This window comes from Ailuropoda melanoleuca, chromosome 20, assembly GCF_002007445.2.
Source record: "Ailuropoda melanoleuca isolate Jingjing chromosome 20, ASM200744v2, whole genome shotgun sequence".
Lineage (NCBI taxonomy): Eukaryota > Metazoa > Chordata > Mammalia > Carnivora > Ursidae > Ailuropoda > Ailuropoda melanoleuca.
Window position 1 is genome coordinate 1532376 of NC_048237.1, and position 22075 is coordinate 1554450.

Consider the following 22075-nt stretch of genomic DNA (forward strand, 5'->3'; position numbering starts at 1 on the left):
CACTGACAAAAGTATCCTTTTAAGTCATTTCTAAATAGCACCTTGTGGGGAAGAGCTCATGGAAATTTTCATTGTGTTCCATGAAAATCTGTTGCTCTTCCTTACATTTTGAATGAATCTATAGATCTCGGTTTTATAACATCATTCCCAGTTTGGGAAAGGGAGCAGAGAGGATTCCCCTAAAAAAACCCATCTCTGTTGTACCCAGAAACAAAGACTTCTGACCCCAAACCCAAAGCTGGAAACTTGCATGTGTAAGGATTCCAGCACACAGGGAATCCCAGCCTGCTCTGGTTGTTATGTTGATCAAAGGGCATTGACAAGAAAGACTGGGTCCCTGAAAATTCAGATGGTGGTAAAGGGCAGACTCCCAAAGCTGGGAGCAGCCAGCATCTTGAAGAGGGGATCTGGGCATATACACAGCCCCCCCCCCCCGGCTCTCCCACGGAAGCCTGCCCTTGGTTTAAGCCTGGGCCCTTGCTGTCTTGAAATTCATAGTAGTTTAATCTTTGTCCTTGTCCTTTCTAAATGAGTCCTGTGAGTGGGAGGAGCAAGTGCCTGAGCAGAGAGATGCGTGGGGCAGCAGGACACAGGCAGGAGTGCAGGCTCAGGGTCTGGGTCACTGCAGCTGGCTGTGTGCTGAGCAGGGGGCAGGGCCACCTGGGGTCTGTGCTTGCTTTGGACTAGCTGGGGCTTTGATGTCAGCAAAGGGCATAGTAAATATTGTCCGGAAATTACTACAGAAGGAAAGTGTTTCCATGGATGTTTCAATAAAGCTGTTTGGCAGTTTCTTATACAACTGAACATACTCTTACAGTGGCTTCCTGAGAATTCACCCAAAGGGGTTGAAAACTTATGTCCACACACACACTTGTACACAGGTGTTTTATAGCAGTTTTATCCATAATTTCCAAAACCTTGAGGTATGTTAAATGTCTTTCAATAAGTGAATGAATAAATAAATGGTGATATATCCAAACATTGGAATATGATTTGCTGCTAAAAAGAGAGGAGCTCTATAAATCCATGAAGAGATAGGGGAAACTTATATGCATTTTACTAAGGAAAAACAGCCCATCTGAAAAGGCTACATTCGGTATGATTCAGAGTCTACGACATTCTGGAAAAGGCAAACCCCAGCAGGAGTAAAAGACTGTGGTTGCCAAGGGTTGAGGGGAACAACAGGGATGAATAGAGCACAGAGAACAGTGTAGTGAGCTAGTCTCCATGACACCCCAATGGTAAATAAGTTCAGTTCATCACACAGAACAAAGAGGTCAGGACGGCAGCCCAACTTGTCCATGGGCTCAATTCTCTCTCTCCTTGCACCCCCAACTCCCACGCAGTAGAATCAATGTGACTCCTGATTGGTCCATTTCCTGCGGGCCTGATAATGGGGTCAGAAGGAAGCACGCGTCTATGTTATCAGTTAATTTCTTCTTAAGTCCGGTTAGAAGCGAGACAGAGGGTGCCGTTGCTACAGGTTTGAATGCTCGATCCTATTTAGACGAGCGCTGACGCAGTGGAAGCAGCAAGGGTTTAGCCGGAGTGCGCCGGGAGCCCGTAGCTCAGATCAGACAGGGACAGGCTTCACACCTTCACCGCGGTGGGTGTGACTGTCTCCTACTACCTGGGAACACAGAGCACCAACTTCAAGGCCTTCTCTCCATCCCGTGAAGCCAGACTGGGTGCTGAGAGTCTCCCTTCCATTGGCTTTCTCCAGGCGGGTGCTGACTGCGTATGTGTGGTTTCTCCCAACCCTAGAGATGGGGTTGCTTTCTGCACACGCTCAGTAGCCGCTTACAGAAGCTCCCTGTTGTTGCCCCCGAGTGCTGGTGGCAGGCTGCAGGGTGCGATGATGTGTGGGTGAGGCACTGAGTGTCGTGTGTAGTGGTTCGTGTAATTAGGTTTGCTGGATGTGAGTCATCTGTACTCGAGTTTAGTTTCTAAGGGTCTGCTCTGTGATGCAGCTTGTAGTAGGGTTCATTCCTTCTTACTAACGCCTCCAGCGTAGATGTGCTCAGTCTGCATACTGGACGTTTTCCTGCTTCCCACCCATCTTATCCACACATGATCATAACTAGGGGCTCTTAGGGGGACACTGTGAAGGAGCAGAGTGTGAATTTTCCTCTTTGTCTGTTCCTGCCCTTGACTTCAACACTCCTTCAAAAATCACTTCTTGACAATACATGGCTCACTTTGCACACTTCCCAGCCCTTTTGTTTGTTTAATGTTCCACACTCCAAAATCCTCATTCTCTCCGTTTCTCTCCTTCCACCTCTGACCCCATTCCCGCAGTGCCTTAAAATTCAGATGGTAATGGGTGGTCGATAATTGGTCTTATATCATCCTCTTATATTTGCTTGGAAGGAGATGTGTAGAGTAGACATCTTAACAAGAATCTCCCCATAATTTTTGTTAAAGTTTTTTTAAAAATTTATTTGAGAGTGAGAGAGTGAGAGAGAGCATGAGCAGGGGGGAAGGGCAGAGGGAGAGAGAGAAGCTGACTCCATGTTGAGCAGGGAGACTGACACCAGGCTGAATATGAGGCCCCTGGGATCATGACCTGAGCAGAAGGCAGATGCTTAACTGAGCCACCCTGGTGCCCCTCCTCAAATTTTTTTATTACAGAATTTTACCATCTTAGCATTCAGTTTTACCATTTTAACATTTTTGTGTGTATAGTTCAGTAGCATGAAATACATTTACATTGTTCTTCAACCAGCAACACCATCGATTTCTAGAATTCTTTTCATCTCAAAATACTGAGTATTTGTACTCATTAGACAGTAACTTTCTATTTCTTCATCCCTCCAGGCCTTGGAAACTGCCATTCTGCTTTCTCTTTCCATGAGTTTAATTACTTTAGATAACTCATAAAAGTCAATGATGCAGTATTGGTCATTTTGTGACATTTCATTTGACGTAGTGTCCTCAGGGTTCTTCCTTGTTGCAGCAAGTGACTGAATTTCTTTGCTTTTCAAAGTTGGATAATGTCCTATCCCATTTTGTTTATCCATTCCTATTTGTTGATGAACTTTTGGATTGCTTCCACCTTTTGGTAGAAACAGGAATTCATCAACATCTCAATATTTTCGGTATATAGACAAATTCCTTCCATTTTGAGTATATCCCACGAGTGGACTGCTGGGTAGTAAGGCAATTCTATTTCTAAATTTTTGAGAAACATTTATATTTGTGAACTGGAACAACTATGCTATAGATTGGGTTACCACAATCAAGTTTCAAGGAACAGAGTGATCTCTAGTCATGAACGGAACTTCAATATCACTGAACCACAAAATCCTACAAGAGTTTGTCACTTTTGCTACAGTGCATTGCATAGATCAGAGGTCAATAATTAGTCTGGTTGGAATGGTGAAGCCGATACCCAGTGGTCAGCTCCTGAATAGCAGTTTGGGTATCATAATATATTTTCCTTCCAATTTTGGTAAAGGGGCCAAACCTGCACTTATTTAAATCTCTTTCTTAGTTCCACTTGTATAATAAAGAACCTGTTAAAGAGCGTCTTAAAATATTTCACAAGCTTCGGGAGAAGTCATTCTGCTACCCTCTAGTCTCTCTCCCAAATTTTCTCCATCTTCAATCTTTACTAGCAAAAACAAGGAACATGTTTTTGCCCTCATCCAGCTCTATGTTCAAAAGGATTAGCTCTGTCATCAAGTTCTTGATACTTTTGACCTTCCTTTAGTATTTGTGAAATGAGAGAGTGATATCTTCTTTAATCTTTTGTTGTGAGAATTTATCAATAATGTGTCCAAAGTGATTGAGAAGAGCAGATGAGCAATTTAAGAGGGTATCTCAATAGGTACAAAAAAGCATTTGACAAAACCCAGATCCATTCCTGAGAGAGTCTCCTAGCAAATAAGGAATTGAAGGGAATTTCCTTGATGAAAAAAGAGCTCACTCAAAAACCTACATCAAGTGTCATAGGTGATGATGAAATCTTAAATGCTTTCTGCTTCGTTTCAGAAATAAGGGAAGAGTTTTGCCTCTCAGCACTTGTGTTTCATATTGATGTAGAGTTTCCAGCCAATGCAATACGGCATGTAGAAGAAACAAAGGCCATACAGTTCGGAAGGGAAGAAGTGAACTTACCTTTGTAAACAGCCAGCATAATTGTCTGAGCAGAAAACCCAGGGGAATCTACAAAACAGCTACTAAAACAAACTGGTCTAACAAAGTCAAATGTACACCTACCATATTCTACTCCCAGAAATTGATCCAATAGAAATGAAAGCGTATGTCTATAAAAAATCTTACACACAAATGTTCATAGCAGCTTTATTTGTAACAGCCCCGCTGGGACTAATCCTCAGGGTAGCAACAGGTGAAAAAACACATTGTTTTATAGGCACATGATGGGACACTCCACAGCAACAAAAAGAAATGAAGTTTTGATAATTAAGACTATGGAAGGTTCTGAAAATAACTATGCTGAGAAGATGCCAGACAAAAGAGTACATAGGATTCCATTTATACAGAAGTATAAAATACACAAACTAATTCATGACAGAAGGGTTCTCTGGAAATGGGGGTGGTGAGGGTTGAGAGAAGAATTACAAAGAAATGTGAGGGAACTTTTGGGGTGATGCATATGTTCATTATCTCAATTGTGGTGATGGCTTCACAAATACCTACATAGGTCAAATCTTACAGAATTGTTTAATTTTGTGCAGTTCATAGTTACGTAAATTATGTATTAATAAAGGGTTAACTATTCAAATGTACTCTGCAGTATCTTCCCTCAATGACATGCAAGTCTTCTCCTGTGACATAAAATGCAAACTATTTCTCCTGTCGGCTTTCATTGGCCTGCAATTGTGTTTTTTTAAAGTTATGCATAAGAACATTTTTCATCCATGTGCTGATCTGTTTATTTTCAACCTGCATTATCACAGCCTATTTCCCATTGTTCCTGCATATCTGAAGAGACATTTGTAGTGGTTTGTCCAAAATTGCTTTCTAGCTTAATGATGAGGGAGGTTCTGACAATGTGATTTGGAAGACGAAGGGGAAGTGAAGGGGTGAATGAACTGAAACAGTATCCAGGCCTGAATTTCTTGCCTCACTCTGCATCCGGAAAACCGTTCCCACGTTAGCTCTGGACTCATGATGTTCCTCGACCTGAATGTGTGGGGAATTGCCTCCAGGAAACAGCTGAGCTAAGCTTCCTTATGTGTCTAGAGTAAATGTTTCCAGGGCTTTATGGAAGATGAGTCCCTCTCCAGAACTTTTTTCATGAAAATCCTAATTTCTTACCTTTTGGGGAAAATTTTTGATTAATGCTTGACAACAAAATATGTCAGATGGATGATAATAGAAAGGATCCTTGAGGCTAAACCTGTTAGGAGGATAGGAGTAGTATTTGTTGCCTAATTCACATATTCTAGTCACCTTATGTTGGAGTCAATAAAACTGTGAGAACATTAGACTCTCAGATCATTCTATAGGGTTTCAGTGACTGCATGTATGATGTTTCTTCGGTCTATAATTCCTATATTTCACTTTTTAATTATTCTAAAAATCAGGAATATTTGACTATTACAATGTTTGACTATCAAATAGTGTGACTTCTTCTGAAAGCTTTTCTTAAAAAGTAGTATTTCTTGCAATTGCTAATAATTTAGGAACAAGTAAATAGGGTAATTCAATTAAAGGCCATTTTTTCATTATTTTGTTAAACTTAAAACTATTTAGTGAGTACTTAAAAAATGACAGTCACAGTTCTAAATATTGGGGTAAAGTGTCAAAAACACAGAATCAGTCAGCAATGACTTGACTTCTTATTACTTTTTTCGTATTCAACCCTATGTCTTTCCTGGCAGTCGGTGGGTTATAGGCTGGCCCACATGGCACGTGAGAATATGAAGTACTGTAGTAAGATGCTTTAGAAGATTGTTACCCTCCCAGCTACAGAAACACCCTGGGATGCTGTGTCCATATTAGGTAGAGTCTCAAGAACGAATAGACCTGAGAGGACAGAATTGCTGTTGTTAGACTTCCAAGGGCACCTGAAGTTTGACATGTGCCTCATGAAGTCAGGGATGAAAAACATGGTGACTTGGGGAGGATTCTGGCCAACACGCACGCACTTCAGTCCCCGTCCACTAGGGGGCGCAGCTTCCTACCACAATGACATTTCCTGTGTGAAATGTGGGCTTCCCCTCATCATTTCTCTGTCACTCCAAGGTTTCTTTATGGTAAGAATGAAGAACATTATTTAGGTGACACTGCAGAGATGAAGTGTTCTCCAGGCTTCGTGACTGTGGTACTTTTAATGTTTGGTAAGTAAAATGCCTCTTAAAACTTGGATTCTTTCTTCCATTGTGTCTGCAACATCTTTAACCATAATTTTATCCAAGAGCTTTATGCCCAAGGTGACCCAGGTCTCTTTTCTCTTTCCTCAGGACAAACCCATGGAGACTCAGTGACCCAGACGGAAGGCCAAGTGACCCTCTCAGAAGAGGCTTCCTTGACTTTGAACTGTACTTACTCAGCATCAGGTTCTCTCACTCTTTTCTGGTATGTCCAGTATCCGGGAGAAGGTCCACAGCTCCTCCTGAAAGCCTTGAGGGACAAGGAGAAGGGAATCAGCAAAGGATTTGAAGCCACCTATGACAAAGATTCCAAATCCTTCCACTTGGAGAAAGGCTCAGTGCAAGCGTCAGATTCAGCTGTGTACTACTGTGCCCTGAATGACACAGTGACGGGGACTGCAGGGGGAGCTGAGCACAAACTCTGAGCAGAACAGGGGCCTGGATGCTGAGCGTCTCTGCCTGAGCTGCTCTGGTTCCAGCTCAGTCTATGGTTTTCTGTCCCTCAGTGTCTCCTTGATAACAAAAATCATACAAAGGACTAGAGCACAGAAACCAGAAGTATCATCCCCAACCCTGGCTGTTCCTTACTGACACTGAGGACAGTTTGATGCCAAGAGTCCCTCAGCCAGAGCATAAGTGATTTCAAGGTAAAACCACGTAACAATGAAGGGGTCTCTTGCTCATCCTTGCAGTGAATGTCCAGCCCCACAAGTTGTTCAGGGCACCCTGGTGGGTGTTGCTGTGTCTGTGACTCTTTCAGAGACACACAGTGTGTCTGAGAAGGTGGCCTCTGCCCAGTGTCTTCCTGACAGAGTGTGGCAGGAGAGGTGATGGGAGAGCTTCAGGCCCAAACCAGGTTTCAGTAGAGAAAGAAGGGAAGGGAAGAAAGGAGGAGGAACACATGTACTCGAGCACAGAAAAGAGAGTCCAGCGAACTCTGCCCTGCTTTCTTTTCTAGTAAATCAGGTGACAAACACAGGTTGATATTCAAAAAGAAGTGGTGGGGGCAGAAACAGCTTTGAGGAAGTAGGTCATGTCCTGGCCAGTTAAATAGGTCAGTTGGCTTTCTGACAGTAAAACTCAAGTGAGATGGGGCAAACTGCACACTATCTCTGTATCAGGACAAACTGTCAGGAACAGTACCTCTAATGAGTGGATAAATTACATTTGCAATATGCATTAAGAAAAGTAATAGAAAAAGGAAAACTGCCAACAGAATAATCAGAACATGAATTTTCTCCATTCTTCCTCAACTCTTTGTCCCTGACTTTCCTCCAACTGGAGTAATTTTCACCTGTTAACCTCATGGCTTATTCCTTCAGTTCTTCCTCGTCTCTGTTCTAGAAAAACATGTGCTCATGTGAGGAATGCTTAATAAGGTTTATTGTAGTGTAGTATTTCCTGGATTAAATAAATCATCTTGACTTTTAATCAATAGAAAGGATGTATTAATGGGAGTATATCCACAATATGGAATATAATGGAACAATGATGCATATAGGTTAATAGAGTAAGACGTTTAAGATTTACTATTGTGTTGATAAAGGAATGCATATTTGTATTATAGTAAAGTCTAAATAAAATACTATATATTTTCTTTTTTTAAAAAAGATAGTTATTTATTTATTCAACAGAATAGAAACAGCCAGTGAGAGAGGGAACACAAGCAGGGGGAGAGGGAGAGGAAGAAGCAGGCTCACAGCGGAGGAGCCTGATGTGGGGCTCGATCCCATAACGCCTTGATCACGCCCTGAGCCGAAGGCAGACGCTTAACCGCTGTGCCACCCAGGCGCCCCTATATATTTTCTTTTGATTCAAGTCCAGTAAAACATCTGAAATATCAACTCCAAATTGTCAAGATGAACAGAGAAATAGGGTAGTAAGTGATGAAAGAGTCAGAATTGGGAGTCGTAGTAAAAGGGTTTTTACACTGTAGGTAATGTTTTATTACTTTTAATAATTCATATATTCACAAATTTCTATTGCTGAAAGTAAAGAAGGCATAAAAGTCATCATAAAAATTTATCCATATCTTCCTCTATTCTTATCACCAAAAAAAATATGGAAAGGAGAGAATATTTGCCTTCTTGATAAGATTTTGTCCAATGACATAAACTATACATATTTTTCCCTCCTCTGCAGTCATATACTTTTTCGTTTCCACTCCTCTTAAGGTCCCACCCTTTGACTCTATTAAATCATGTAAATTGCATGTACACTGCAAACCGGTATGTTTTCCACTTTTATATATTTTATTTGTTTGTTTATTCTTTCAATTTTATTTCCAGTTAGTTAACATACAGTGTTACAGTAGTTTCAGGTGTACAGTAGAGTGAATCAGCACTGCCACAGAACACCCGGGGCTCATCAGGACAAGGGCAGTTCTTCATTCCCTCACCAATGAACCCATCCCCCAAACCTCTCCCTCTTAACCATCAGTGTATTCTGTTTAATTAAGAGTCTGTTTCTTCCTTTATCCCTATCATTTATTTTTTCTTTGCTTCCTTGGTTTGTTTTTTAAATTCCACATGAGTGACATCACATGGTATTTGTCCTTCTCTGACTGACTTATTTCCCTCAGCATTATACTCTCTAGCTCCATTCATGTCATTGCAAATGGCAAGATTTCGTCCTTTTTTATGGCTGATTAATATTCCATTACACGTTTACATATTCTGAACAGCTAGTAAAACATCCCATTGAAACTAAAAGCTTAAGGATTATGGATTTCCTTTGAACTAAGGTAAATAAATCAAATTAATAGCACAAGATGAGATTTACTTAATTATTTTCTGATATAGTTTTCCTAGAAGTTCCATTTTAAAAGTAGGATTAGGTTCACTTGTAATCCCCATTCAATCCAAGCAGGTGTCTTCTTTTCTAACCATCTGCATTTCCTTCATCAGGAAGCTTGGAATGAAAAGGGCTGGGGATCTGGGTCTGTTGATTGGCTTGGCCTGAAAGCACCTTTGCTGACTGCTTCAGTCCTCTAGGGGGCACTCTAGGCTTTACAAGAAACAAAGGATTTCTGATGGCCCAGGGTGAACAGTTAGAGAACAAAACTCATGTGAGCCTGTCCAATTACAGATAGCAAAGATAGGGGGAGAGGGGGGACAGGGTTTGTGTAGAGTTCATCTCAGGTTTTGAGTTCTGCCATTGCATAACAACTTCAGACATCTGGAGGCCATGTCTCTAGAAATCCATTATGCACATAATTCTACACAGATAACCAGGACAGGATTATTTCTGGGTATTGTGACCATGGAAACTCAACAGAAAACATCCCAATATTTGTTGTCAATTGTTATGAATAAAAACTCCCAAATTTACTGGCCTTGAAATTATTTCAACATCCCAGATATCTTACCTTTTCATACGTCTCTGCTGAGAGTGGAGGGAACAAGAATGAAGAGAAGAAGAGGGGAAAAAATAAGGAACAAAAATAGAAGGAAAGGGAGAGGACAATATTGACTTTGAGCAGCACCGAGTGGCCCAATCAGACTCAGCTGTGTGGGTAAGCATGGTGTCCACCAGTTGCACTGGAGAGGTGGGGAGGTGGAAATTAAATCAGAGAGGAAATTATGCAGGCAACCTATTTTTCACCAACCAACTTCTGGTTGGAATCATTTTCTATGCAGATGGTGACGGTCTGTCTTGGTTTCTAGAACTCACTTGATTTCAAGAAGTTGTATTTACTTCTGCAGCACACAATGCATGCTGTCAGAGAGTTTTCCTTCATTGGTATTTTTATATAATTGAATTGTCACATTGTCTTCAAACTATACAATTTTGGGAATGGTGTCACTCTTCCCTATGTGTCTTCAAGGTTCTTTGTAACCCCTTTAGGCCCTGACTCTACTAGAACTATCATTCACCTTTCCTTGCACACAGTGCCACAAATTTCTTACATAAAGTGTTTTAAGATAAAGCCCTCTTATCCTCCTATATTGGAAATATTGCCTATACTTCCCTGCCCTGTTAGCAAGCACAATTTTGGAGAGATTCCTATGCAGTGCACCTGGGTCACTGTGGGTGGAGTCTCGAGTTCCATGAATAACAAAGCTGAGGTGTGATTGGCTCAAGGGTTCCCTGGGAACCCATTGAGTGTAAGAACACAATTTCTCAAGACCCAGGACTTTATACTCTGCAGGCTGGGGATGTCGGTAATTCAGCCACAAAGAAGAAATATGAAGAGCCACTTGGAAGCTCTGTTGGGGCTCCTGTGGGTCCAAGTTTGCTGTGAGTGGGGGTGTCCAGATGGGGCTGGGGTGCAGTCCACAGCCCACAGAGGTGGGGGGAGCTGACACTGAGCTCCAAGAGGGTCCTACAGCTCCAGGGGTGTGTCTTGGGACATTTTACAAGTTTGAAATCTGCTTCAGTGACCCCCAGTGACATGACTTGTGTTTGTTCTTCTCTTTCCACGCAGGGGTGAGAGGGCTGGATGTGGAGCAGAGCCCTTCAGCCCTGAGCCCCCAGGAGGGAGCCGGCGCTGCTCTGAAGTGCAATTTTTCTAGCTCAGTGAACAGTGTGCAGTGGTTCCGACAGAACCTCAGGGGTGGTGGCCTCACCTCCCTGTTTTTCATAGCTTCAGGCATGAAGCAGAGCGGAAGGCTCAACTGCACAGTGAACATGAGGGAACGGTCCAGCACCCTCCATATCGCGGCTTCCCAGCTGGAAGATGCAGCCTCCTACCTGTGTGCCGCGGAGACACAGTGCTGCCTGCTGATCCGGGGCCTGCACGCCACCTACAGCTGCGCCTGCGCCCCGGCCCCTCCCTGGGGCATCTGCACCCACAACAGCCTTGGCACATTTTCAGATTTTCAGATTGATGTTACAGCACCTTTTCCCTCCAAAATGAGACCCATCAGGGCTGTCATTTCACTTGCTTTTCTTGCCCTTATTTTTCTCTACCATGGACACTTTGGAGCAAGTGATAGAGATGGCCATATCTACTGCACTGGGAAAGCAGACCTCCTGGCAGCTAGCATATAAATTATATGTAAGTTACTCAAATGGAAAAGACTGGAAAAAAATAGATGATCATCAAGAAAAGAAAGACATGACTAAATTTTTTAGTTATCTGTGGATGGTTCTACTATCAAAGGGTAGTAATGAGAATATGTGTAACGTTTTTTCCAGTCTGTTTTCATCTTTTTCCTCTTGGAAATACAAATATAATAAAATAATTTTAGGGGTGCCTGGGTGGCTCAGTCGTTAACCTTTTGTCTACGGCTCAGATCATGGTCTCAGCATCCTGGGATCCAGCCAGCCATCGGGCTCCCTGCTCTGCTGGGAGCCTGCTTCTTCCACTCCCACTCCCACTAGTTGTGTTCCCTCTCTTGCTGACTGTCTCTCTCTGTCAAATAAATAAATAAAATCTTTTAAAAAAATAATTTTATTGAGGGTCAGGCACTCTACTTATTCAATTACATATACTTTTTATTTCAGCAAGGTAATACCCTGTAAATAAGTACTTTCATTTCATGCAAGAATACGTCAGGGTTTTCTATGACCCAGCCATTGCACTACTGGGTGTTTACCCCAAAGTTACAGACGTAGTAAAGAGAAGGGCCATATGCACCCCTGTTCATAGCTGCATTGTCCACAATAGCCAAATCATGGAAGGAGCCGAGATGCCCTTCAACAGATGACTGGATTAAGAAGCTGTGGTCCATATATACAATGGAATATTACTCAGCTATCAGAAAGAACGAATTCTCAACATTTGCTGCAACATGGACGGCACTGGAGGAGATAATGCTAAGTGAAATAAGTCAAGCAGAGAAAGACAATTATCATATGATTTCTCTCATCTATGGAACATAAGAACTAGGAGGATCGGTAGGGGAAGAAAGGGATAAAGAAAAGGGGGGTAATCAGAAGGGGGAATGAAACATGAGAGACTATGGACTATGAGAAACAAACTGAAGACTTCAGAGGGGAGGGGGTGGGGGAATGGGATAGACTGGTGATGGGTAGTAAGGAGGGCACGTATTGCATGGTGCACTGGGTGTTATACGCAACTAATGAAGCATCAAACTTTACATCGGAATCTGGGGATGTACTGTATGGTGATTAACATAATATAATAAAATAAAATTAAAAAAAAAAGAATACGTCAGGGTTTTAGAGCATAAATGCCTTAGATGAGCTCATATTATTCCAAAGTTAGTGAATCTAAGGGGACATGGGAGCTTATCCTCTGAGGACCTGAGGAAGAAGACACTTAGGATCACAAAATCATAATGATTTCTATCGGTCAGTTTGTACAATATGTACATAGCACTGCCAGAAGTGTCCATTTAAGTCATTTCTAAATAGCACCTTGTGGGGAAGAGCGCATGGAAATTTTCACTCTATTCCATGAAAATCCATTTCCCTTCCTTGCATTCTGAGTGAATCTAATGACTCATGATTATGTAACATCATTCCTAGTTTGGGAAAGGGAGCAGAGAGCTTCCAGGATTACCCTAAATGATCCCCATCTCTGTTGTATCCAGAAGCAAAGACTTCAAACTGCAAACCCAAAGTTGAAACTTGCATGTTTACGTAAGGATTCCAGCACACAGGGAATCCCAACCTGCATTGGTTGTTATGTTGACAAAAGGGCATTGACAGGAATGACTGGGTCTCTGACAATTCAGATGGAGATAAAGAGCAGACTCCCAAAGCTGGGAGCAGCCAGCTTCTTGAACGGTGGACTTGGGCAGTTACACAGCCCCCCGTTCTCCCAAGGAAGTCTGCTCTTGATTTAATGCTGGGCCCTCGCTGTCTTGAAATTCATAGTACTTTAATCTTTGTCCTTGTCCATTATAAGTGAGTCCCGTGAGTGGGAGGAGCTAGTGCCTGAGCAGAGAGACGCTTGGGGCAGCAGGACACGGGCAGGAGCTCACACAGTCTGGGGGCCTGGGTCCAGGCAGGTGGCCTGTGCACTAAGCAGCAGGCAGGGCCACCTGGGGTCTGTGTCTGGTTTGGACTAGCTGGGGCTTCGACGTCAGCAAAGGGCTTAGTAAATTCTGTCTGGAAATTACTACAGAAGGAAAGTGTTACATGGACATTTCAATAAAGCTGTTTGGCAGTTTCTTTTACAGCTAAACATACTCTTACAGTGGCTTCCTGAGTATTTACCCAAAGCGGTTGAAAACTTATGTAAAACACAGATTTGTACACAGGTGTTTTATGGCAGTTTATTTATAATTGCCAAAACTCTGAAGCAGCATATCCTTCAATAAGTGAATGAATAAATAAATGGTGGTCCATCCAAGATGGAATATGATTCAGTGCTAAAAAGTAATGAGACATGAAACGATGAAGAGATCGGGGAATCTTATATGCATTTTACTAAGTGAAAACAGCCCATCTGAAAAGGCTACATAGGGTCTGATTCTGATCCTATGAGATTCTGGAAAAGGCAAAACTCTGGAGGGGGTAAAAGATGGTGGTTGCCAAGGGTGGAGCGGAGCAGCAGGGGTGAAGAATACAGAGCACGGTCAGTGCAGTGAGCCCACATCTCCAACACTCCAATGGTGGACACGTACTTACATTCGTTCACACCCACAGAATGTACAACACAGGCGTGAACCCCAGGAGAACTGCGGGCTTTGGGTGACCTGACTTGGCAGCATAGGCTCCTTCCCCAGGGAAGGTGTCCGGGGGGGTTGACAGTAGGAGAGGCGATACCTGTGGGGGGGCACAAGGTGCACCGGAAGCCTCAGTACATCTGCCTCGGTTTTCTTAGAACCTGGGTGAGATGGTTGAAAAGAAGAAAGTCTTTCAAAAATCAAATTCAGAGACATGAAGCTAATATGTATAAAGAGTTAAGCATTTTAGATAAATGGCTCCCCTAGAAACAGTACCTGAGGACACCTTTTCCCTGCTTTTTGAATAAAGATCCCAGACTTTCATTTTGAAATGATCTCACAAATTGTATAGATATATGTGGCTGGAAATTTTGAAACTCCAAAGCAAGGTTTCAAGGAGAAAGCCAGAATCCAGAAAGAAATTAGGCTGTTTTGTTTTTTATTTTATTTTATTATTATTTATTTATTTAAAAAAGATTTTATTATTTATGTCCAGAGAGAGAGAGCAAGAGTACAAGCAGGGGGAGCAGCAGGCAAAGGGAGAAGAAGACTCCCAGCTGAGCAAAGAGCCGATGCGGGACTCAATTCCAGGACTCTGGGATCATGACCTGAGGGAAGGCAGACGCTTAACTGACTGAGCCACCCCAGCATCCCTATTTTTTCATTTTTTGTCTACAAGCAACTCACTTTATTTTTTTCACTTTTTTGTTATTTTATTTTATTCATTTTTATTTTATTATGATATATTACTCACCATACAGTACATCATTAATTTTTGATGTACTGTTCCAAAATTCATTGTTTGCGTATAACACCCAGTGCTCCGTGCAATTCATGCCCTCCTTAATACCCATCAGTGGGCTAGCCCATCACCCCGCCCCCTCCCCTTGAAACCCTCATAAGTAGAAAATATTCTATGAAACAATCAGGGAGCTAGGAATTTTGTCCAATGGATGGCCTCATCTGTGCAACAGTTAATACACGAAATAGCATTATTCATATGAATGGTCACATTCAGTCCCTTACATTCTGTTCTGAGTGTCACGCCTAAAAAGCACAAATATTGACCTAAATACCTATCTTGGAGAAGAGGGGAATTTGCTAAGAGAAGAGTCTGAGAATTCTTATTTAATAAGGAATGGGTGAGATAAAGGAAATTTCTCTGAATCAAGACGTTTTCCTTTCATAAAAACAATTTCATATAGACACATATGTTTATATATTAAGTTGATGTTCTTCACCATAGCTGCCTTTAAATCTTTCAGGGTGGAAGGGGTGGAAGGAAGTTAAGTTTATTCTTTGTTGTTTCAGAGGATCCATGAGTAGGAATCACAGGACAGGGGCTTCCGCTTTGGAAATGAGGTAGCCTTCCTTCCCAGAAACCTTTTCACCTGATAGTTCTTTAGGGCCAGGTTCCGGCTGGTACCATTTTTGGAACACATGCAATATTTATACTTCCCTGGATTCGTTCTCACAGAGGTCATCAGAAATTTCCAGAAATTAATGTGAATGAGAAAGAGGTTTTGGCAGAGACAGATAATTCTGGAAAGTGAGGACTGGAGAACTTTATCGATGAGCGTCAGTGAAATAACACTGCAGTGGCGTTTAGGAGAAATCTGATGGCGAATGGGACGTGAAGCAGTGTCGCCAGGAAGTGGGAAGCATGACACGATAGATGGTAACACTGAAGAGGAAATCGTCCTGGGGCTACGAGTCAGTAATTGCACTGGAGGACCTGTTGTCCATTTTGATTGAATAAAATGTAATCACCTCAAGTATAAAGTTACATACGGTTATATTTTCTGAGTTTGCATCTTGGTGTTTTCTCAGAATTTCGACTCTGTCTTTCAATACTTCGCATTATATAAGACACACAACATTCAAAAAGATTTCTTAAATCATGTCAGATTTCTCTATGCAAATTACTCAAACCTTGGGTCAAAAAGTTTCCTATAGTTGATATACTAATAACTGATGGAAGTTACTCCCCTGCTCCCTTATCTTTGAGATTTCAACTTTTACTTTTGTCACAGTCAACTTAATTGAGGGAAGATGAAACATTTTGGCTGTTGGTACAGTCACCTCTCTGGAAATCACAAGGTCATGAGCAAGACCAGGGGAGGAACAGAGTCTGAGATCAGAGGCATCAGAAATATCTAACCTTTGGCTTCCATGTTCCTTTTACAAATAGTTTTTCTCCATAACAGACAATTGAGAACGGTAGGTTTGGCAGAAAGGGAAGGTTTCCTATTTTCTTTGTTGAAGGGAGTAAATCTTGATTCCTTCCTGATGTCAGACACGTGCACCAGGCCCATCATGGAATAAACAGCAATACCATCTACCTCTCTCCAGCTTACTATCAGTGACTCAGTGGTGCGCAGAGGTATAAATCTTGATCTCTGCATTCTCACTGTGCACTCCATCCCTGATCTAACATATAATTTGCTTGACTGATTGCCGCCTTGCTGCAGGTGAGCTCCTCAGAGGCACAGGCGAGGAGAAGCGCATTACCCCGGTGAGATCAGTAGCACTGTGACCACAGACGGTACTGCGCCTGCGCCCACGCAGAACACGTGGAGGGCTCGTTTTCGTGCATCTGGTGCACTAGACTGTGGCAGGAGCAGGGCCTTTTTCTCATTGGCTGGGGGACCATGTGGGAAAGTAGTCTGTTAGAGGAAGGGGTCGGCCTGACAAGAGCAGGAGCTGAGCTGGCTGGAGGCTGCAGTTCTGAATCTGGTCTAATGGGGAGGAGCCATGAGGACATCCAGGGGAGCTTTAATCGTGTTCTCGTGGCTGCAGCTTAGCTGTGAGTTGAGAAGTATGGGACACGGAGGATATTAGTGGATGTCAAGTCCGGCTTTACTCAGGTTTCCCCCGTTAGTGTAGAAAGGAGCGTTCAGACGGGTAAGAGCATGGAAACTCTTCTCCTCTCTCTGATCTTTTCTTTCTGCACAGGGTTCAGCCGAGGAGAGACGGTGGAGCAGCGGCCTTCAACCCTGAGTGTGCAGCAGGGACGCAGCTCTGTCATCAACTGCAGCTATTCAGACAGTGCCTCAGACTACTTCCCTTGGTATAAGCAAGAGCTTGGAAAAGGTCCCCGGCTCCTTATATACATTCGTTCAACCATGACCACAAAAGAAGACCAAAGGCTCACTGTCTCACTGAACAAGACAGCCAGACATCTGTCCCTGCACATCGCAGACACGCAGCCTGAAGACTCAGCTGTGTATTTCTGCGCAGCAAGCACACACTGCTCCCCAGACACCTGCTGCCTGCACTCAAACCTGTGAGCGGGGCAGCCCCTGGCCTTTGACACAGACCTTCCAGGAGAGCGTTTGTGCTGTTTGTCTGTAGGTGGAAGCTGATGTGTTAGATGTGAAAAGCATACATAAGGCTATTAGGATCAAGATGACGCAGGCAGGTTAGAACACTTTGTTGGATGATTGCTGTTTAATGGATTCTTGAATGGAGTCAGTAATGCTTTATTTTCACATTGAGGTTTTAAGGAACTCTCCATTTACTATTGAGACTCCTCTCCTATAAATAACCCCTTAGACCAACATTATAGTCCCTATTGTAGATGGACACTTAAATATTGTGTTGCAAATGTAGTATTTATGATTTTTCTAATTTTAAACCATTATATGCCAAACATGGAGGCACTGAAGGTACAAATATGAAAGTGATAATTCTGTAAACAATTTTCGGTACTGAGATTCTCAGCTGGAACAGAGAGAACTATGACAGGACCCACACACTTGCTCCACCAGGAAAACCCTGCTTCCTGTTCAGGGGTCACAGCAGCACATACCCAGCAGTCCTTCCCTCACCCTGGCAGGCTCCCCTCACTGTGCCAAGCCCTGAAATTGAAGAAGACATTTTCCATCTAGTGGGAGAACTCAAACATGTTGTTCTCCAGGCTCTTGAAGGTGCTCGTGGCTTCCGTGTGGCTCGGTAAGGATGGTCCCTGTGGGAATGTGCCTCCTCTATGACCTAAAATCATGAGAGAGAGGATCTTGTGGATACCTTGGGAAGGAGGGATGACAGTGTGTAAAATGGAAGTCTTCATGCCACATCACATATTCCCGAAGTATCTGATTCTATATATTTTTTTCTTCAGGATCCACTATTGCCCAGAAGGTAACTCAAGCCCAACCGGTGATGTTAGTGCAGGAGAAGGGGGCTGTCACTCTGGAATGCACGGATAGCACCGTTGACCCGAGTTACAGTCTACTGTGGTACAAGCAGCCCAGCAGTGGGGCGATGATTTTCCTGATTCGTCAGGATTCTTACAGCCAGCAAAATGCCACTGATGGTCAGTACTCACTGAATTTCCAGAAGACGAGAAAATCCATCCAACTTGTCATCTCAGCTTCAGAGCTGGAGGACTCCTCAGTGTATTTCTGTGCACTGAGGGAGGCCAAGTGAGCGGTGTGATGGAGGGAGGTGTACCCAAACCCAGGGCTCTTCCTGATGCCCCTCCCTGCTGTCGGCCCCGAGGGGGGCATTGCCATCCCAGACAGGAAGTGGCACAGGTACAGGCTTGGAGAGAATGCCTCCCTCTAAGAAATTACCTCTCCAGGTAAGAGTTATTGTGCATCTAACACTTCCTCATCCACGAAAATTTGTGTGAAATTGTTTATTGAGGACTAGAATAGTCACAATAAACAATTTGCCATTTTGTAATTAGATTCAGCTAGAATGATTGGCTAAGGAAATTTAGAAACATTTGACTCAAAAAGCAGCAATAATGTGTGTGAATTGTCAGAGTTTTTCAGATCTGTTTTTTCAGTAAATATTTATTGAGCATATATTATGTTACAGGCATTGTTAGACTAAGGAAGGCGGCGAAATGTCTCTGTGGTTTTCCTTTTTTTGTTTTATATCATACCGTTTTATATCATTTAATGATTTAGTATAATTAGGTTTGTTTGCTGTGAGTCATCATACTGACATTTATTTTCTAAGAGACCTGCTCTTTGACGCAGTTCATACTAGTGTTCATTGCATCTTATTAATACCTCTAGCAGAGATGTGTGCAGTCTGTGTACTATAGGTTTACCTGCTTCCCGCCAGTCTTTCCACAAATGATCATAGGGGCTTTTAGGGGGACAGGGTGAAGAAGCAGAGTGTGAATTTTCCCGTTTATTGGTTCCCGTCCTTCACATCAGCACTCCGTCAAAGGTATTTTTTTGGTAAGATTTTTATTTATTTGAGAAAGAAACAGAGCAAGGACAGGCAGAGAGCAGAGGGAGAAGCCAACTCCCCGCTGAGCAGGGATCCCAATGCGGGGCTTGATCCTGGGACTCAAGGATCATAACTTGAGGCGAAGGCAGCTGTTCAACCAACTGAGCCACCCAGGTGCCCCCTTCCAAGGTATTTTTTGCAAACACGTGGCTCAGTTTGCACACTTCCAGCACGCTTTGTTTGCTCGATGTTCCACACTCCACAATCCTCATTTTCTCCATTTTCCTTCTTCCACATCTAGCCCCATTCCTGCAGTGTCTTAAAATTCCAATGGTAATGGGTGGTTGGTAATTGGTCTTGCATTGTATCATCCTTTATATTTGCTTGGAAGCCAGATGTGTAGAGCAGACATCTTAACAAGAATCTCTTAAAATGTTTTAATTACAAAATCTTACCATTTTAATATTCAATTTACCATTTTAACAATTTTTAATTGTACAATTCACTGGTATAAAATACATTAACACTGTTGTTCAATCAACACCACCATCCATTTCTAGTATTCTTTTCATCTTGAAAAACTGAGTATTTGTACTCATTAAACAATAACTCTCATTATGCCGTCCTTCCTGTCCTTGGGAGCTACCATTCTGCTTTCTCTTTCCATGAGTATGACTACTTTAGATACCTCGTAGAAGTGGAATTCTGCAGTATAGGTCATTTTGTGACATTCTGTTTGGCATAATGTCCTCAGGGTTCATCCGTGTTGCAGCATGTGACAGAATTTATTTCCTTTGTAGGGTTGAGTAATATTCCAGTGTATGCACACAGCACATTTTGTTTATATCTATCTATGGATGGACTTTTGAGTTGCTTCTGCCTTTCGGTGGAAATAGGAATTCATAAACATCTCAATATTGTAGGAATATAGCCAAATTCTTTCCATTTTTGAGTATATATGAGAAGTGGATGGCTGGATCATAAGGTAATTCTATTCCAACATTTTTGGAAACCTTTGTAGTAGTTAATTGAAAGAACTATGCTCTTAGACTTTGTTTTCACAAGCAAGTTTCAAGGACCAGAGAAAGAGAGTGATTTCCTGTCATGAATAGAGCTCCAGTATATGGGTGAATTGGAAAACCCTAGAAGAGTTTGTCACTCTTGCTACAGTGCACTGCTTAAATCAGTTGCCTAATAATTGGTCTGGGTGGAATGGCAAAGCCACTATCCAGTGGTCAGTTCCTGAATAGCAGTTTGGGCATCCATTATAATATGTTTTCCTTCTTATTTTGGTAAGATCCAAACCTGCAATTATTGAATTCTTCTTTAGTAGTTCTGTTTGCATAAAGAAAGTACCTGTCAAAGACTGTCTTAAAGGCTTTCAAAACTTGAGAAGAAGTCATTTTGCTACCCTCTAGTCTCTCTTTCAGTTTTTCTTGGACAACCATCTATAGTAAGAAAAACCGGGGTACAAGCTTTTGCTATCATCCAGCTGTGTTGTAATCTATTAGCTCTGCCATTAACTTTCTTGATACTTTTGACCTTTGTTTCATTATTTGTAAAATGGCAAGTGATATCTTCTTTGGTATTTGATTATGACAATTTATCAATAATATGTCCAAAAGATTGACAAGTAAGAGATGAGGAGTTTAGGAGGGTATCTCAATAGGTACAGAGAAAGCATTTGCCAAAATCCAGATCTGCTCCTGATTAAAATTCCACCAGGGGCGCCCGGGGGGCACAGCGGTTAAGCGTCTGCCTTCGGCTCAGGGCGTGATCCCGGTGTGAAGAGATCGAGCCCCACATCAGGCTCCTCTGCTATGAGCCTGCTTCTTCCTCTCCCACTCCCCCTGCTTGTGTTCCCTCTCTAGCTGGCTATCTCTGTCGAATAAATAAATAAATAATAAAAAATTTAAAAAAAATAAAAATAAAAAAAAAACTTCCACCAAATTAGACAGAATGGAAGGGAATTTCCTCAGCTTCAAAAAGGGCCAGCAAAAGACCTACATCGAATGTCATACTTGATGGTGAAAGCCTAAATGCTTTCTCCTTAGTTTCAGAAATAAGGGAAGAGTTTTGGCTCTCAGCACTTGTATTTAATGTTGATGTACAGGTGAAACAAAAGCCATACGGTTTGGAAAGGAAGAAGTGAACTTATCTTTAATAATAGCAGCATGACCGTCTGAGCATAAAATGCAAGGGAATCTACCAAACAGGTTCCAGAACAAATTGGTTTAATAAAGTTCAATGCATACCTACCATATGATCCAGCCAGATATGGACCCAAAAGAAATGTAAGCATATGTCCTTAAAAATATTATACACAAATGTTCACAGCAACTTTATTTGCAAAAGCTCCACTGAGACTAACCCGTATGGTTATCAGGAGGTGAATAGACTCATTATTTTATAGGCACCTGATGCGATACTATACAGCAACGAAACAAAATCCTGATAATTATAACCAATGAAAAATTTAAAAATAATTAGCTTGAGAAGAAGCCAGACAAAAGAGTGCATATGATTCCATTTATACAAAAGTATAAAATATACAAACTAATTCAAGACAAAAGTGTTGTCTGGAAATAGGGGTGGGAGAGGGTTGAGAGGATTCCAAAAAGACAGGAAGAAATTTTGGGGGGCGATGCATATGTTCATTATCTCCATTGTGGTGTTGGTGCTATATATATATTTATATATGACATATGTATATGTCAAATCTTGTAGAATTGCTCATTTTAATTTGGTGCTGTTTATTGTCATGTAATCTGTATCAATATAGCTATTAAATACCTAAATTTACCATATACTATCTTCCCTAAATGTTGTGCAAGTCTTCTTGTGTGACACAAAATAGAAAATATTTCTCCTGTAGGATTTCATTGGCCTGAAACCATGTTTTTTTTTTTTTTAAATTGTAGAGAATGGCTTTCTGCATCATGAGCTATACTGTTTATTTTCAGCTGG

At 42.1% G+C, this 22075-nt stretch overlaps 1 protein-coding gene and 2 gene segments (V, D, J or C); all 3 read left to right on the plus strand.

Annotated features, from left to right (window-relative positions):
* The window catches only part of LOC109488640, a 12065-nt gene extending 467 nt beyond the window's left edge, over window positions 1–11598 (plus strand). The window contains 1 exon segment of the V gene segment in view: window positions 10768–11598. Within this exon segment, the coding sequence occupies window positions 10768–11333 (566 nt within the window).
* LOC105234922 (T-cell receptor alpha chain C region) overlaps window positions 1–22075 on the plus strand; it is a 560983-nt gene that overhangs the window by 38742 nt on the left and 500166 nt on the right. Inside the window, exons 1-2 of one of the 11 annotated variants that reach the window (XM_034648714.1) lie at window positions 16574–16727; window positions 16877–17163. The exons of the other annotated variants lie outside the window; for them this stretch is intronic. Of the exons in view, the coding sequence (XP_034504605.1) occupies window positions 16676–16727; window positions 16877–17163 (339 nt within the window). The 5' untranslated portion in view covers window positions 16574–16675. Of the gene's footprint in view, window positions 1–16573; window positions 16728–16876; window positions 17164–22075 lie in introns of those variants that run through there. 11 annotated transcript variants of the gene reach the window in all.
* LOC105234920 lies at window positions 6162–7881 on the plus strand. The segment is given in 2 exon segments: window positions 6162–6308; window positions 6432–7881. Coding segments are annotated over 2 exon segments (468 nt in total).